Below are 19,887 nucleotides of genomic sequence, written 5' to 3'. Positions count from 1 at the left end.
TGCAACTAAGAGCCCGCACTTCGCAACTAAGACCTGGCACAGCCAAATGAATGAATGAATGAATGAATGAATGAATAAATAAATAAATATTTTTTACAAAATTTAAAAAAAGGTAGAAAGAGAAAATGAAGACTGAGCAAAAGAAGCAAACATGATAACTAGGAAGGAAGGCAGATTACAAAAAAAGAAAAAATATGTCTTTAATATATATCAGTTAAATGTCTTTAATTTCAACAAAAACAAAAAAAACAGTACAACTATGATGGAAGATTATTAATTTGCAACATTTGATCACCACATAGGCCAGATATCTGACCATTTAAGTTCCTAATTAAGGAACAGGGCTTGACTCTCCAAAACACATATATTGAAAATTCACTAAAAGACTAGTGGTCATCAAGCAAAAATTTACTTTTAATTTGTTCATCTTTGATTCCTATCCAGGAAAAATTAATTTAAAAATCAAAAGAAGGACTTCCCTGGTGGCGCAGTGGTAAAGAATCCGCCTGCCAATGCATGCGACATGGGTTCGAGCCCTGGTCAGGGAAGATCCCACATGCCGCAGAGCAACTAAGCCCGTGTGCCACAACTACTGAGCCAGCACTCTAGAGCCCACGAGCCACAACTACTGAAGCCCACGTGCCTAGAGCCTGTGGTTCACAGCAGGAGAAGCCACCACAATTAGAAGCCCACGCACCACAACAAAGAGTAGTCCCCACTCGCCGCAACTAGAGAAAGCCTGTGAGCAGCAACGAAGACCCAACATAGCCAAAAATAAATAAATAAAAATTTATAAAAAGAAAAATCAAAAGAAACTCTTGTAAAATGTTCTTTCCTATAAAATAGTTCTACAATACAAAAGACAGTACTAAAAATTTTTTAAGACATAAAAATAACTAAAAAGTCATTGTCGTTTTATTTTTTTATAAAGTATGGATATCTTTTTTAAAGTTAATTAATTTATTATTTATTTTTGGCTGTGTTGGGGCTTTGTTGCCGTGCATGGGCTTTCTTTAGTTGGGGCGAGCGGGGGCTACTCTTCGTTGCGGTACGCGGGCTTCTCATTGCAGTGGCTTCTCTTGTTGCGGAGCACGGGCTCTAGGCGAGCGGGCTCAGTAGTCGTGGCTCACAGGCTCTAAAGTGCAGGCTCAGTAGTTGTGGTGCACGGGCTTAGCTGCTCTGCAGCATATGGGATCTTCCCAGACCAGGGCTCGAACCCGTGTCCCCTGCACTGGCAGGTGGATTCTTAATCTCTGTGCCACCAGGGAAGTCCAGCATTGTCATTTTAGATTACAGTATTTTAATATCAATTTTGATATAATAAGCAAATGATTGCTAGCTTGCTTACTACTTCGTTTATACTTATTCCTTAAAATAGTTCATACTGCTGCAAAATGTTAAAAACTTTATGCCTGTAACCAAGTGATGTGTTTATACCAAAATTTTCTACACTTTGTAGTTGAATGTATCTTATTTCTGCCCAGGAATGAGGAAGATATGTCAATCAACATGAATTGACAAATAATCCGTTACTGCCTCAAAGAAGGTGATGAGGGCCACCAGTTCATTCCACTTGATGGATATCTATCAATATAAAGCAAGCACTTTCACTTCCTATTGAAACTATAGTAAGCTGTATGAATTGAATTATATTAATTTTGAACTATATTAAAAATAAGGGGTTGGGCCACCAACAAAACAATGACCAATTCTCTAGAGCCAGTTAATTCTTCATCTAACATGTTTTTACAACAAATTCCACGTAAATATCTTTTTCAGCAGGTGATTTAGTGCTGGGGGGCGGGGGGGATGACCTGCATTTAGAAATCAAAACTATACATCACTAGCAAAATCCATTTCTCAACAGACTACGGAATCTACTTTCCGGGGGAGAAAATTTCTACAAACATGTGGCTGTGTGGATGTGTGTGTCATGTGTATGAGAAAAAGGATGTATGAGTAAAAATTCATAATTTTTGCATCATATCAACTTATATTCTAGGTTTTTAAAAATTGCATAATGGTTCAGACTATGGGTTCTAGAATCAGGCTACTTAGAATCATATCCCAGTTCTGTCACTTACTAGCTACCTGAATCTCAGCAAAATATCCAACTTTTCTGTGCCTTAGTCTACTCATTTATAAAATGGAAATAATTATGTATAGGTCTTATAGATTAAATAAGTTAGTAAATATAAAGCACTTAGTACAATGCCTGTCACATAGTAATATACAATCAATGTTAGCAATTGTTACTATTATTATTGTCCACAGAATTAGGTCCAAATTCTCTCACCTGTGGTCTGTAATAGATTCCCAACTATACCATTAGTCCCAAGCAAAAATCCTCCAGTTCTGGCAAGTTGGTTTACTTACTGTTCTTCAAATATATTTTGCACCTTTGCCTCTGTGTCTGCCTTCAACTGACTCTTTATTTAAAATGATCTCCGTCTTTATATCTACCTAAACTCTACCCTTGAAGATCCAAGTTCTACCTCCAACAAGGAATCAATCACCCTCATCAATCACCGGAGCCTAAAGTAATCCCCCTTCTTCTAAATTCTACTAGGACTCTGTTACTGGAACCACTCATATTGTCCTGCACCCAAAGATATCTTACTGTGTGTGTATATATCTCACCTCTCCAATTAGATTATAAGCTCCATGAGGGCAGGAACTGTGTCATACTCATATATCCTTCACCGTGTCTTAAGCAGAGTAAGTGCTCTACATGCACAGGCAATTGACTGACCACGTAGAATCAAAGTATTAAAAACGTCTACATACTGGCTCAGTGCATTAACAACAGTATTCTGGGCCTTAGAATGTTAGAAACAGAGACTACTCACAGTAAACACAACTGCATGAATGGTAGCCGGAACTGGACCAAAATATGCATCCCAACTTATACTACTCAGCAATAACTCCAGGTACTTACAAATAACATGGCTAAGTCTCAGAAACATTACAGAGAGCAAAAGATACCACGTGCAAAAGAGTACATCCTGTATGATTTTATTTTATTTTATTTATTTATTTATTTTAAAAAATAAGTTGTACTATACATCCATACCCTGGATATTAAACAACTAGTTTTTATTTTTTATTTACTTAACTTTTTTAACTTTCTTTCTTTTTTAAAAAAATTATTTTTGGCTGTATTGGGTCTTCGTTGCTGTGCACGGGCTTTCTCTAGTTGCGGCGAGCGGGGGGCTTCTCTTGTTGAGAAGCACAGGCTCTAGGTGCACGGGCTTCAGTAGTTGTAGCACGTGGGCCAGTAATTGTAGCACATGGGCTTAGTTGCTCTGTGGCATGTGGGATCTTCCTGGACCAGGGGTCAAACCCATGTCCCCTGCATTGGCAGGTGGATTCTTAACCACTGAGCCACCAGGGAAGTCCCAGTATGATTCTATTTAATCTGATCAATGGTGATTGAAGTCAGAATAGTGGTTGCCTCTGGGGAGTGGGGAGTGACTGAAGGAAAATATGAGGGAACATTCTAGGGTAATGGAAATGTCCCTTGGTCTACATCTTAATTTTAGTATGCTGTAGTCCCTTGGTCTACATCTTAATTTTAGTATGCTGAAGTGGTGTGTTAAACCATTAAAATTTTAATATACACTTCAATAGCTAAGAAACATTTAAATTATAACTTTTAAGTTCTAAAGTTACTACACATGATCTCCTGCTCCAAGAACTTGGAAACAAAGTCTTAAGTAATGGACTTGTACTATGTTTTCCAGGTCCAGTGGCAAAACTATCTTTTATACGGATGGATGAAGCTGAAGCCAATGAATATCAAGTTAAATAAGGTCTCAATGGCCAGGACCGTCCCTATTTTGAGATAGACAATTCATGTTAACTTTAACTCATAAAGCTAAACATTCAACTTGTCTGTTTCCCTTTGTTCTTTTTCTGTGCTCAACAGGGCCACTTTCTGGATATGATCTGACTCTCTACGTAGGTCTGCCTTTAGGATGATAATATACAATAGTAAGGAAATTTCAGCCCCAACACAAATGATTTATTTTGACAAATTGATAAAATGAGTTCTTATGGTGATTTTGTGAGTCATATAGCTTGACCAGAGAAAGAAGACACTGATCACGCAGATGTAAGTATTCCGAGCCATGTGAAAATTATATTTCTCATTGTAAACAAATACATTGGCATTTTAGCTTCATCCATCCGTCTTTTGGGTTTGTCAACATGAGTCCATCCCTGAGAGATATTGAAACATCTAGGTTTCTGAGCCTGAAAGTTTGACTAGACACTAGCACACGGAGAGTTCACCAAGGCAATTGATACTATCTTTTCAGGCCTCTTGGGAAACTGCCAGCAACATTTTCAACGGCCTACAAACTGGCCACATTGTAATCATTTATAAATCTGTACTACACTTTGTATTATTAAGGTGTGTTTATAATCACATTGTTATGTTTGATAAAAGATTAAATTTTATAATTTATAATGCATAATAGTTACTAAATATAGTAATTATCCAAAATAAAAAGCTAATAATAGAAAAGTTAAAAACAAAAGTTGCTCATTAAATAACTATCTCATGATCTAATAAAAAGGACACAGTCCTTGAAACTTGGAGACCTGAAGTCCAATCCTAGATTGGCCATTTACTATTTATGTGGCAAATCACTTAACCTTTCCGTATCTCAAGTCCTTCGCTGGTAAAAATGTGTATCTTACAAAGATTTTTGTGAGTCTCAAATTTGATTAATTAAAATACTTTTTAAATGGTAAAGCATTATACAAATATTTTCATCATATATCCATTAATATCACATCTGAACTTAGGTTACCAAAAAGTGCAATTATATAGAAAGAATCGGATCCACTTAAAAATATAATCATTCTAACTTTATACATATTTTTACTAAATAACTGATCTGAGGACATAATGTTCTAATGCGGTAGATTCAAGTTTTGGCTCCTATTCCTCTCCCCTCCCTATCTCCACACCCATTACCATGTGACTCGGCAGTTCTGCCCACTAGAGGGAAGACAGGATACTTACACCTGCATGACAAGTGGGAAGGAAATAGCTCTTTCTACTCCTTTACTTTTGGCTTGGACATGCAACTTGCTTGGCCAATGGGATGCTAGCAGATCTAGCTATGGTGCAGATCTGCTAGCAGAGGATGATGCAGAGGCTTGAAATATGCTTGCATGGTTGGGCTTGCCTTGTTACCTTTTATCATCAATGACAAGACTTGTGGCGCAGACCTGAAGCCAACCTATGACTAGCTTATGTCAACCAACTCCCACCCAAGCCCACTCCCACTCATGGACATGTGAGCACAAATACTGTTGTTTTAAGTCACTGCTTTTTAAGGTGTCCTTTTACACCTTGTTATTGTGACAATCACTAACTGATAGGCCCAGTGATTATACAGAACATAATATACTATATTATGAACCTACTATATTTGTATGATCATTAGTTTAGAGGATCGTCTTTAGGTTAGATAATGTAATCCCTAGCCATTAATTTTATCATTTGTCCAACAGTAATCAATGAGTACCAACTATTGCCAGGGAGTATTCTAGGCACTGAGCTAGTCAGGCTATGTAACATTAGCTGCCCTCGTAAACAATGGCAAAATCTCAGTGGCCTATTAAATAAAAGTTTATTTCCCTCTACATAAAGGCCAATGAAGATGTTCTTGGATGAAGAGCTCTCCTGAGTGGATCTCTTCCAAGTATGACTCAGGAACCAAGACCCCTTCCGTATTGTGATGCCATCATGTTCAACATGTACCTCTGATGTAACCTCAAAAGGGGAAGTGAGATGTGGGAAGGCATATTGGATACTTAACCCGCTTAGCCCAGAAATGACACATACTCCACTGGGAGAATTAGTCATATGTCCCCACACAGATGTAAAGGGGCTGGAAATTGTAATCTCTGGCCGAGTAGCCACTTCCCAGCAACAACTCTACACTAAGGGAGGGGAGAATAATTCTTTGGTCATTAGTTAAGCATTTCAATCACAATTGGAGAACAGAACAAAGACTCCCAACCTCACTGAATTTTTGTTTATTGACTATTTTGCACTGGATACAAAAGTTATAAAGGTGAATAAGACATGATTCTTGCCTTCAAGAAACTCAGAGACTTGAAGAGGAAGAGGGATCCACACAAATAATTATAGCAGATAATAAATGTTATAGTAAATGTAAATACAAGATCCAATGTTTGCACGGAGGAAGGGATGATTAACTCTTGGAAGAGTGTTAAGGAAGACTATATTTAATTGAGGGGGCAATGCTTGATCTGAGCCTCAAGACATAAACAGAATCTTGCCAGACAGATGAAGGAGTAGGGGAGGATGCTAAGTGGAGAAAACAAAGGTTTGCATCATATGATGGCTCAGAGCTTTTTTCCTTATAAAGCTATGGAGTGGTGTTGAGGGCAAGAGGGAAGGGGCAAGCATGTGTGTTTACAGTGGTAAAACAACCTCTTGCTTCACATATAAATTTGGAATAACATAAGTTTTCTAATTAGAGCAGCCTTCATTTCCATGGGCACTGCTTTGGAATAATGTTCTCTACAAGAGAACAAGTACAATTCATGACCTAAGCAAGATGGCTAGCACCAGAATACATAGAGCACGTGGAGCTGACAACTCAGGGATGGTGATATCTAAAGAGGCAGAATTCAGGTAAAAAAACACTGAATGACAAATTGTCTCTCCTCTCAAAGTCCTTGTCAGATAAAATAGAAACCAAATAAATAATGATAAAAATAATGAATCAGGTTGATCCAATAACTACGCATCAAACCCTTTATGTTGCAGAGAATATAGTTTTCAAATCACCCACAGAAGAGTAACAAGAATTAAATACCCACTAGGCCCCCAAATAAAATTCTAATAAGTAATGAACAACAGACTTACTAAAAAGTGGTAAAGTCACATTCTTTGACCACCAAGCGATGAAACTGAAAATTACTAACAAAAGTAGCAAGCAGAAAGTTTGGAAATTTAAAAACTTTCCTAATCAATATGTGCAAAAGAAAATCAAAACTGCAATTATTCAAAATACAATATTTAAAAATCTCTGGGGTTCAGTTAAAGCTTTAGTAAAGGAAAATTATAGTTATAAATGCTTTAATTCTAAATAAGAAAGAAAGAAAATACAGTTTTAAGTCTATGACATAATGGTATACATGAAAACCAATTGAAAATTACTGGAAGTAAACAGAAACTTCATTCAGATTTATCTGCTCCAGCACCTCAGTACTTAGCCAACATGCCTTGCTGCTTCCTGGTCTTTAATTTAGTTTATAAAAGGAGATGAAGGGCTATGTCCCCTCCACTTGCTTCTACACAATCCCATAAGATTGTTATAGAGGAGAGACTGCCTGATTTTCCAGGCCAACCTTGAATAGGATCCAGTAAAAGAATGAATTAAAAAATAAATAAAAGTGAAGAGAATAGTATCCACAAACATTTGTCATTGTTCTCTTCTAAGTTAATCTCTCTTAATGATAATCAAATGTGAAATGTCACTCCTTATTAAAAGCTATAGAAAAACTAAACACCAGCCATTAGCATTATTAGGCTGTTCTCTTAAAAGTGTTCTCTTTAAAGTAGAAAACAGTGATGTGGTTTGAATAAAGAAAGGAAAGGTGAATTTGTCAAAACTTAAAATATATTAGCTTATATTTAAATATCAAGAGTTCTTTAACTCACCATCTGGATACAAATTTAACCTTGTTAGCCCTTCTCAGCTAAATATGCAAAGAAATCCATGTGAATTTGTATAATAGACCAACCAGCTGTAAGATTCTATGAGAGAAGGAATTGTATACCCCCCCCCCCCCCGTTCATAGCTATAGCCTCAGCATCTGGCATAGAGTACGCCTGATAAATGTATGCTGAATGAATGAATAGATGAATAGTCAATATTTTCTTTTTTTTTAAATTTATTTATTTAATTAATTTATTTTTGGCTGCATTGGGTCTTCGTTGCTGGGCTCAGGCTTTCTCTAGTTGTGGTGAGCGGGGGCTACTCCTGGTTGCGGTGCGCGGGCCTCTGATTGCAGTGGCTCCTCTTGTTGTGGAGCACGGGCTCTAGGCACGTGGGCTTCAGTATTTGTGGCACACGGGCTCAGTAGTTGTGGCGCACAGGCTTAGCTGCTCTGCGGCATGTGGGATCTTCTCAGAGCAGGGCTTGAACCCGTTTCCCCTGCATTGGCAGGCGGATTCTTAACTACTGCGCCACCAGGGGAGCCCAGTATTTTCTTATTAATGAAGGATGCCCAAAGACAGATTTCAATACACTTATAGAGATTTATATTTTATTTCCTGCTTCTTCATTGTTATGAGAACTTTAAAAATAAGAAATTTTAAAATAACAAAATTGATTTGTAGGAGCTAAAAAGTATTGTCAACATATTCTCACATTTCTAATATCTGAAAATGTTTTCCTTATTAATATTTCTTGAGAAAGGCTTACTATGTTAGGCAGATGGTCTCATTTGCTAATAAGCTTTCGAAACTCTAGTTCTACTATGTTCAAATTCCCCATTTCCCTTCAACTTAGTGACCACCATTAACAGCCCACTCTGTTTTTCACCACCCATATGTTTTTGCCTCAAGCTTTAACTGATTATATTCTTTTAGTTCCTTACCCTGGTGTAGATTCCTTTTTAACTACAGATCTTAAAAGCGACACTAGCTGCTTTTTGTTCCTTGGAGTTTTTGAGTTTTTTTTTTTTTTTTTTCCTTTCAGGATAATTATATTCTGTTGTGTCTTTTATTATCGTGTCTTTTAGGATTTCCTAACCTTGTACACTCTTGGGCTTTATTTAATAGTGAGCTCTCTCCTCCACTCTCCACACTAAACCACGCTCATTAGGTTTCTTAATCCTCCATAATTTGCTTTCATGAAATCTTATACCTTTGAGTTGCTGTGTTCTATGAGCCCATTTCCTTAGTACTGCTATTCCAAGCAGCCCAGAATCAACAAGCACTAAACATAAGCTTATTCACTTTCTCAGCCAACATGACTCTACAGAAAAAAAAAAAAAAAAAATCTTTGTTTTGAATGTTTATGGACCATGAAACTATACCATTTAACTTGGTATTTCATGTTCTCACCCAAACATTGCCTGAGAAGGTTAGGACCACAGAATTAGACTCTGGGCAGTCCTTAACATACAGTTTTTAACTTATAGGCTTCATGTTCTTCTTGGTCAGAAAACGATTCTATTTTAATAGAACAGAAATAACAATATCCTGATGTTATATAGTGACTAGTAAATTCCAACTATATCTTTTCCTTATACCCAGAATTCAGGATACGAGAAAAACATCTTTTTTCAGTTATTCTGCGAGAGCTCTGTTTTTCCAAATGGGTTGTTTTTAAAAGACATGTACACTTCCTTGAAATTTGACTACACAGCGAACTCTGGTCTTTTCAGCAATTCATTCTTTGCTTTGTCTTCCATTCTACTCTTCACTAGCACCTTTGCTGACAGGTATGTACAGAAGGGCCAAGAGAGCATATATTTTGGGTTTTGTTTTAACTTTCGAAGGAAAACCAATAACAACACACAAAACAAAACCCAGCCAACCTCAGTAGTGAGTTGAAAGAGTTAATGAAGTTTCCAAAGGTGCCCAGCTTATTCAAGCAAAGTTTACACTTCAACCGTATGCATGTTAACTTGTGATCCTCCCCATCCAGATGATAGAAAGCAAAGCCAGTAAGTTCTTTATTTAATTGGTTTGCATCCACACACTGACCTCCAGGGCTCTGTTTACATAGCCTATCATGCAATATGCTCCACAGTTCTCTCCCTCTTTCAAAAGCATGTTTCTCCTGAGATTTGATATATGGCTTTCATGTTTAATCACTACATTAAACTCAATGCTCTGCTTCCTCCAGCATCAACTAACTTCCCTTCTTGGGAGGTGGGGAGAAGAGCACAGCTTCTTGCTACTTCTGAACATAAAAGGAAGTCTGTTTTACTCTATTAGTAAAATCACCAACTACACAGGATCATAGGCAAGCAACATTAGTACATCAGCTAGGAAACAGTATTAAAATGGAACCCTTAAAACTCCTTTAGAAAGAAGGTAGGCTGATTGCTCTCAATTGGCAAAGCTGAAACCTTTGGGTGATTAAGTTATAAACCAACAGAAACGGAACTTAATCAGGCTACGACTCAGTACATAGAGGACACAGCTAGAAGGCAGCTAAAATTTTCATCAAATTAATCTTGAGGATAGGACGATTCTGGGGTTCTCAGATTGGCATTAATTCAGCACCTTCTGATTAAAGTTTTTCTTAACCTTCATCACATGAATAGAACATTCAACATCTCTAACTGAATGTGGACATGGTAATGTCAAGATCCTTTCCATAAGAATTTGTATGTGACTCAAATTTCTGAGAGAAATAAAAACCTCAAAAAAAATGATCTGTTTCAATAAATCAACACAATCTATAATTTTCAGGTTTTAAAAATCACATGAAGTGTATGTATTTCACTTTAAGATAATTAAAGCAGAAAAAGAAAACTGAAACAAATGACAAATTATTGATAACGGTAAAATCTAGATAATGAATGTGTGGGTGCTCATTTACTACACACTGTACTTTTATGTATAGTTGAAATTTTTCATTATAAATTTTTTTGAAACTTTAAAAAAATGTAAAGAAGTTGTTTGTGAATTTGCTTTTGTAGAAAAAAATCAATACAATTTTGATAAGAAAAAAATTAAATCACTATCTAGGTTGATCATTTTGGTATATATTCAATAGCTGACATTTTTTTACCATGTGCTGACAATGAAAACTTTCCTTCCTTCCTCCTGAATCTCACTCCACAGCCTGAAACTCATTTACACAAACTGCGAATTGCAAATATGCAGTAAGCTCTGCATAAGTTGGGTTCTTTACTTGAAAAAAATATATATATATACACATATATATTTACTTTGAAATTCTTTCCTTTATGGCTAGTCATTGACCATAGTATTTATTTTTTTAAGGCTTTTTTTTTTCTTTCTTAGTAAGATCAGCATCTTCCTTCATTTAAAAATTTTACTTTGTCAGGAACAATGTTACAGTTGTATACAACATTAAACAGAGCTAGTTTACTTTCTGTATTTGATGAACAATAGAGAACCTGAACCTATTAAAGTCATACATTTAATTGTTCCAATATGCTACCTCATTTCTAACCAAAATTTGCATGATATAGAATGCCAAAGAATACATTTCTAACTTCCTTTGTCATGATTCCCTCATTTGATATTAAGCTAAAAGAATTTATAAGAAAAAAGAATTACCTGATTCTTGATTTGAAACCATCTGAATTATTTCCACAACATATTTAGATTCAAAATTAAAAGAATAAATAAACTTTTAGTCAGTATTCCCCAAAAGATTTTTCAGAGCACAAAACTTTGTAGTTTTCAAAGACATGCAGATGTTGTCCATGAAAGACGTTTTAAAAAATTAGGACTTGGAAAAAATAGGAATCATGAACAAAACCTTTGGTCACAAGAGTGAAAGATGTGTGCCTATACAGATGTTATAACTATTTTCATGATAAATACTAACTCTCACTACGGGAATTTAGCAGCACACTTTAATTTGCTTTTGAAAATTTAACATAAATTTTCTAACTTTGACAACAGCTGCCTAATATTTCAGTTTTATACACTATTTCCAGTGTATAAATGAACCTGGTAGACTTTTTCATTTTTAAAAGCTATATTCCAGATCCTGTAGGCTAAAACCAGTTTTTGACTTGATGCTTAAGGAATTTGATCGTAACAAAGTGGATTTTTAAATAAATATTTGATGACTGACTGGCAATGGTAAAAAGATATGCAATTTTATATAAAAATTCATTCTCAATTTTTTCATTTATCTCTTATTATATTTAAATATTTTAACTATTAAAAAATGACGAAGACTTTTTACACCATTTTGAGTCGCCTCCTATGAGTCAATAAAAAAGTCAAATAGTGGATACAATGCCATTATGCCTTTAGTCTCCATATCGTCAACATTGTAAACCAAATGTTTATCTTATGCTACCACTGTCACATGTGATTCAGAAGCCCAAGAGCACACAGAATGGAAAGATTTCTGGAATCACAGTTCTCAAATTAGGTAAAATTGTTAACTCAAATGTACAGACTTCATATTTAAAGGGTCTCACCAAGTTGGAGAAATTCAAAAGAAAGATACAGGTTTTGAAGAAGAAAAGCATGTTGGCTCCTTAACACCACTATCAAAAAGAATACATAGTCTTTGGTCCCTTTGTGAAATAATAAACGAAAACTTTTAAGTTAAAACATAGTGGAACTCAAACCAGAGTAAGAATGATACTTTTAAATTCAATAAGTTGTATATTTTCTGCAAACTATTTTCTCCTGAAATTGAAAATTAATGTTTATTTATCTATAACAGTTCACTAAAGGGCGTAATTCCTTCGTACTGAACATGAGGTAGTTTTTGTGCTTTAATTGCAAACACCGTCAGAAACTATGAAGCACGTACATCTCAGCGAGTGACACAAAGACACAGTCAAATGTAAGGATTATATAGCTATATTCATGCTTAATGAGAAGAAAACATCTAATGAGGCTGATACGCCACTGTTTGTGAGACTGTCTTGATAGATACAAAATAATGGCTTAAGGTGACCTTCATTTCCCATCACCCACCTCCCCAACAAAACAAATTTTTAAAAATTAGCAAGTCATAGACAAATATCTATTTCTATTGGCTAAAACCGTCTGCAGTTTGCTGGATTAAATGTATCTGTTACCCATATGTGATGACAAGTCACTTGCAGAGAATTTTTAAATTACCCAGGATGCTTTGTCCAGTGAGAGCATAATATTCTATTTTTAGCAATGAGTAGGTACAACCCCCTCCTTTACTTTTAAAATGAAGCTCTGCAGATACAGAGCATTTAATACTTATTTCAGAGCTATCGAGAATCCCAACGTGAACACCACCTCAAGTTATGATTCCAAGCAGCCACAAGCAGCCAACAGCCCTGCTTTGAGGTGGGGTTCATGTTTTGAAAAGAGACTGCCTAGTCTGTTTAAAATCAAAATGGTTCTTGATCTGATGCATTACTCCTCAGAGAATAATGTAAATAAAATATACTCAAAATAACATTATTAATGTAAACATACCTGAACCAGAGTCAAATTTCGTTTCTGACCTGCAAAGAGAAAGAAATTTTTTATGATATAAAAATTGCTTGTTAGACAATAACTGATTTTATGAGGGGGAAAAAAGATGCAATAGTTTTAAATTTCAGTACATGCATCAACAAGTAAGACAGCTTTTTAAGATGTAAATACGTATTTATTTTAACCATTTTAAATGCATGCATAACCCTAGGTCCTCTAAACATGTACATGTCCACAGAGATAGCGCAGTATGGAAAAGGTATTAACTTTTTAGCTTGTTTTTGAAAGAGAATAAATTATGTTAAAAAAAAAAGCACCCAATCTTTACAGATTAACTTGTTTCAGTAATATAATAAAGCAATAAAAACTCAAATTTAAAATTATCTTCTTTACTTATTATTCAAGATTTTCAATTATTCAACAGCAAGTAATTTTTCACTAAGTTCTTCACAGAGTAAATGAACCTAGTAACCCCATACATTTAATAAGAAGGAGAAAAAAATGTGAGCCCTTGTGGGAACATTATGTTTCAGATATAGGTTAATACTGGTTGTAAATTCAGAAGCCTTTGAAGCTCTCAGTCCGGCTGTGGGAAAACTGCTGTTGGGTAATTACTCTCAAGATGCTGCTGATGTGCTGTCAAGCAGAATTAACCCTATGACTAGGCCTATCTACACAAGCTACTATAAGACAGCATTGTCTATACCTAGCTCTCAAACCAATTAGTGGGCATGCTCCAGTCGGATTTATATCACACATTAACAATCAATAGTATATATGTTCACAGCTGCCACAGCAAGAGACAAGAACCAACCAGCAGGAGTCCTGTTAAAGGATGTTACATTGACAGAGAAGATTTTTTTTTTTTCCTGGGGAAATGTAGTTAACTAAGTGGGAAAGGAGATTTCTTTGAAATTATGCCAGGGTACCAAAGCACCTTTGGAAGCGGTGGCTTTCTTTACCTAAATTAGCTTCAAGAGAAGTCATCAAAGGAGAAAGAGGCAAAGGATAAGCAAGAGACAGCTTCCTTTGACATAAAAATTCATTTTCTCAAGTATTCCCAAATAAAGTTTCAGCTGATGCTCAAACCAAGTCCATAATCATAAAAACAGAAAACTAACTATTACAACCACGGTTATCAACAACCACCACTGTAATCCAGGTTCATATTTGTCTCAGACCCTGGTCCCACCATAGTCCTCATCTCAGTCCTTAGGTGTCCCTGACTCCTATTTCAGGTGTAAACCCATTTTCACTTTTTGTCCTCTCCTGTTCTGGAAAGCCTGGCCTCATGCCCTCTTCTTTGTTTCCAGCAACCCTGAGCATAACTCTGAACGACACTTACCACGCGTTGTCCTGCTGGTTTCCTAGCCTATCTTCCCCACTGGACTCTGCCTTACTAACGTCTGTAGCCAGGGCGCCTACACAGTGCCTGGTGCTTGTACTCAACACATGTCTATAAAGGGAAACCCCTGCCTCCCTCTCAGCTGTATAAGAGGTGCTCTTCCTTCTGCCTGAGGTTCCCTGCATTTACATCCTAAAGTGCACTCTCTCATCTCCCCTGAAACCAGGTTGGATTAGTTACCCCTTCCTCCGGTTGTATCTTCAATATCTGCGTCTCCCCAAGTTCCTCCTCCCTTCTGCACAGAAGTGCTCCAGAATTAATTAAAACCCTCCTTCAAATCTGTGTCCTACTCTTTTCATCCCTCTTTCTTCCTGGCTTTACAAGCAAGTTTATTGAAAGGAAAGACTATATTCTATATTGCACGTCTTCCTTTCCTGACCTCCCAACATATTCACTCTTTGAACCACTAAGATCTGTGCTAAGTTTTCTCAGTGGCTTCCTAATGCTCAAGCCAACAGCCCTGTTACAGTCCCTAATTTACTAACCCTTTCTCCAACTAAAATCCTACCTGAATGTCACACTGTGACCTCAAATGCCACAAGTACTGAAGTGCATTCATTTTCCTTTCCCTCACATATAATTCTCCTGCTATAGACTCCCTATTGTCAGAAATTATGATGTTATTCTAGTTTTCTTTTGCACCCTCGATATCTAAGCTGTCCCCCAGACCTGCTGACTCTACCACCTTCCCCTCCTCTCTATCCTCAGTCTTACCATCTTAGGCCTATCTTTGGCCCAATAACCTCATAACCCGTATCCCCCACTCCCTTCCGACCCACCCTCTAAACAGCTGCCAGACGTTTCCAAAACACTAATCCGATCACATTGTCACCACCCCAACAACTAGAGCAGAGTTTTTCCAAACTTGGGTCACAGGTTGACCCATCAGAGGATTATAAAATTAATTTAGTGGATTGCAACTAGTATTTTTTTCAAAAAATGAAACAGAACAGAAAAGAAGACAGATGCATCCCATATTGAGAGTACATGCAGTTTAGAGGTGGATTAGAGGCAGGATTAGAGGGGGGGGGCGGAGAGCCAGATCACGGTAGGCCCCTCATATGCCACGCAGAGGACTGTGAACTCGGTGTCCCTAGGTCAGTGGCTTTTAAACGTTTTTGTCTGTGACCCATAGTAAGACATACCTTTTTACATGGTGACTTATTACCAGGCTTGGCCCTAATATTTGCAGGGCCTTGGCAAGAGGACAAATAGGGATACAATACAGCTAATTATTTAAAAGTTACAAGCCAAGGCAATAAACTGTTAGAAAAGTATACTAACCTACCTTGACAGATATACCTGATAACAAAAACAATGAAAACTGTGTGTGAAACTATTGATACCAAGTAACTGAGAATAGTGCAAATTTTAAATTAATTTCGTCTTCCACTGAAAAACTTATTCAGCCTGGGGAAATTCAGGGGCAATGGCAACTAGGCCAAGTGTGAGAAGAGGAGAAGCCTCCCTCAGCCTTCTCTTCCAGTGGCTATGGAGTCTGTAAGAGAAACACCTCCTTTCTTTTCTTCTTTATTGGGGGAGGGGCTCTTTCATTTCTGTCAGAGGCTCTGTACTCCTACCCATCCCCCATTGCCTGTCCCCACCAGCCAGGCCCCTGAGCTCCAAGTCCATCTAGACTATAACAGTCAGGCCCAAGGGCCAACCTCTGGCTTCTAGGTGCTCCCAGCTCCCCACTCTCACAGGAAGGTTTGAATTAAGAATTCTCTGACCAGGAATGTGGAAGAATAGGAAAAGCATTTTGCCCTTCCCTCTTTGTTTCCGCTTCTTTCTGCCCTCTAAACTGTAGCCTTCACTCTCACCAAATCAAGCTATTGCCATGTTATTTTGTAACCAAGCAGGACCCTATGGGGCCTTCCCAGGACAGGCCTTCCCCCATAGCCTCTGCTTTAGCTCCACTCTGAAGTACCTAGATAATAGTATATGAGGCAAATTTCCACCAAATGGAAGAACTACTTGATGACCATGAGCACACAGCCCCAGGCCTCCTGGAGCCTAAGGACTGATAATGTTAACCCCGGTGACACCACGCTGCTGCCTCACCATCAGCTAATCAGAGAACTGTGTACAAGCTGATCACATACTCCTCCTCTCCTGGCCTTTAAAACCTAGAGGGGTGGGATAGGGAGGGTGGGAGGGAGATGTAAGAGGGAAGGGATATGGGGATATATGCATATGTATAGCGGATTCACTTTGTTATACAGCAGAAACTAACACAACGTTGTAAAGCAATAATATTCCAATAAAGATGTTAAAAATAAAAGAATGCTTTGCCAAAACCCTTTGGGGAGCTGGAGGCTTTTCAGGGCGTGAGCCACCTTGTCTCTTTGCATGGCCTTGCAATAAACCTTTCTCTGCTCCAAACTCCGACGTTTCAGTTTGTTTGGCCTCACTGTGTGTCCGGCACATGAACTTGTGTTAACAATTTCACAGCCTTCATCCAGTATCCTCAGCTTAGACACACTTCCCCCAGCTCATCACTGACAAACTTTGACTCCACAGACTGGCCTCAATCCTGGCAGCAACTTGCCTGGCCCCCTCACCTCCTAGAGCTCCTTGCTCGCCTTCAGTTACTCCACAGTGTGGGCCTGGCACGGCAATCCCCACACCATGTGGCACTGACACTAAGCCCAGCAGGGTGCATGCAAGGTCTCGCCCATCTTCATGTTCCCAGCACTAGGCACAGCACCTGGTATTTAAGAGTTATTAAAGATGTGTAGCAGAAGTTAACATGTGAACAAATGGATCTGTAAATTAACAGAGGGCCAAAAACCAGATATAATGACCAAAAGCTCTATAAAATGCCTCTTTTGAGAGATGAAAAATCATATCAGAAAACTGTTAATCCCCAGACCATCTTATCTCTTCCAGAGATAGCTGGTCAGTATGTAAAATATACACATAATGTGCAGAGGAAACATCTTCACAAACTAATTAATGACATTAGGTATCAGTTTTCAAAAAAGAATATTTTCAGAATTCTTAGACACAGTACTGAATCTTCAAAAGCCACAACTAGTCTAATAATAATTAAAACGTAATAAGAGAAGTTAATACTGTCAGTTTTAGGGGTTGAGAAAACTGGTCCTATGGTATAAGTTAATTTAGATTTCTATTAAATTTTACATACACACATACATACACAGAGACACAAAGTACTCCTCTATTATACTATGGACTCTGATCATCTCTACTCATAAATCCTCTGTAAGAAATTAAGTAAATTATAGATAGGACAAAGAAATGGCAAGTATGAAAAAAGAATTCACACAATACATATTATACAAGAAAGACAAAAAGGGATGGTTCATTCATTCATTCCAAACACATTTCTTATGCGCTTATTTTTATTCATATACCATGCTGGATGGTAGGAATACAAAGATGCATAAAGTAAGGTTGTACGGGGTATAATGTTGATAAATATATTTGTGTCTCCACAGACACCCATTTTACTCCTTATTATATACTTAACATCTAAGCTTAAAGCTATTCAACCAGTTCTTCCGGCAATCGCCAAAAGATGGTGAATATAGCCCAGACTGTTACTATTTTCCAATATCCATTCTCCCCTTTTTTATTTTGGAAATAGAATCTCTGAGTTTTAGATGGGCACATGCCTGCTGAGGTAAGACAATTTTTTCACAATATTTCCCACTTCTCTTGTTTTGACCATGTGACTAAGTTCTTGCCAAAAGGATGCAAGGAGAAGCATTATGAGTTATGCCCTTGAAGCAAATGTCTACACCCCTCCCCTTCTTCCCACTGGCTGGAATGCAGATGTGATTCCAGGAGCTGAAGCAGCCATTCTTAGATCATGAGAGAGAAGCTGATAGTAGAGCACCAGCCTTTGGCTGATGGTACACACACACAAGTAGCACCATATCAATCCCAAACTGCTACTATGTTTAAGCCATTATTATTTTGGAGTCTTGTGAGAACAGTTATAACAGTAATGCCACATTAAAAAAAGGCTTAAACTAAAACTTAAAAATTTTTTAACCTGAAAAGTTTTTATGAATTTTAAAACCATAAAGTGTAGATGCTAGGAAAATTTAAGTATCATTATTATTTTTTAAATAATTAAAATATATAACATATGTATTCTTTTGATAATAAATTTTCAGATTTTCAAAAGAGGGCAGTGTTAGTCATTGGTTAGAGCTCTATAGTCCTGAACAAGCTTATAAAACTGCCGTTCTCTATTTATAGGAAATAACCTAGTGTTTATGAAAGTTCTATGTATATTGAAGTCAAGTTTTTAAAAATTTTATTATTTTTAAAATTTTCTCTTATGAGGAATCCACAAAGTCTCAGAGAACACTGCTTTTTTTGCTTACTTTCAACTGTATTGAAAACATTTAAATGGGACCCATGTAAGTATGAACTACAGGTTAATGAAGTCAGTGTTCCAAAAGGTTTCAGACAACATGTGGAACAGTGAGGATGCTGTTCTTATTATTTTTAATTGATGTCAACTAAAGATTGTAGCTGCAAAAAATTATTAGAGGGAAGGAGTAGGAGGGGCAGACTGATTTTTGCCTATTAGTGTATTATATATGGCAACTCCATACCAAGGATTTTCTAGGACAATCCAAGTCAAATAACCTGTCCTGTTGTCGCCCCTAAAGTATGGAAAATTTTCAGAAATTCCAATATTTCAGGATCCTACTTATAAGTCTAAGAATTTCTTCTTACCCCTACAAGTAATTCAAAGGCTTTCATCAGACCAAAGGCTAGTAATAACGGCAGTGAATATTTATGCACCTTCTTTCAGTTACATAAACATAATACACTTCCTCTCCTTGGAATGCTCTCTCTTCCTCCCCCTCACCCACTCCAGTATCCCTTAACCCCTTTGCCTACTTAACTTCTAAAACTTTCTCCATTATTAGCTTAATTATCAGTTCTTTGAAGAAGAGTAGCCAGACTAGATTAAATCCCTTGAGTTTATACTTTTATAGCACCAGTCACTCCTTTGCACTCGTCAGAGTTGTAACTCTACGTTTGTTCACGTAGTTATTTGATCATACTAAAAGAGTTCACTAATTGTGGCAGACACTATCTGTTGTGTATGTAATGGCCAGTCTCCCTTTTCTCTGATAACAGAATTGCAATTTTTGAAGGGTGCGGAAAAATGTTTCCACCCTAGGAATGAATCATTATTAGGCTAAGCCATCTGTGGCAATCCTAATCTCCTTTGTCAGTGACTGGTTCAAGGACAGGGATGGAACCCCTCTCTGAGCAGTGAGAGGTACAGGGAAGTCTGCTGGGGGTA

At 37.2% G+C, this 19,887-nt stretch overlaps 1 protein-coding gene across 1 annotated transcript in view; it reads right to left on the bottom strand.

The window, feature by feature from the left end:
• Positions 1–19,887, bottom strand: part of MSRB3 (methionine sulfoxide reductase B3) — a 165,092-nt gene that overhangs the window by 68,316 nt on the left and 76,889 nt on the right. Inside the window, exon 4 of the mRNA XM_033440561.2 lies at positions 13,187–13,215. Coding sequence (XP_033296452.2) covers positions 13,187–13,215 — 29 coding nt within the window. The remainder of the gene's footprint in view (positions 1–13,186; positions 13,216–19,887) is intronic.

This window comes from Orcinus orca, chromosome 11 (genome assembly GCF_937001465.1).
Source record: "Orcinus orca chromosome 11, mOrcOrc1.1, whole genome shotgun sequence".
Classification (NCBI taxonomy): Eukaryota; Metazoa; Chordata; class Mammalia; order Artiodactyla; family Delphinidae; genus Orcinus; species Orcinus orca.
Note: the sequence above shows the minus strand (reverse complement) of the source record. Positions and strands in the feature narration are given on the sequence as shown.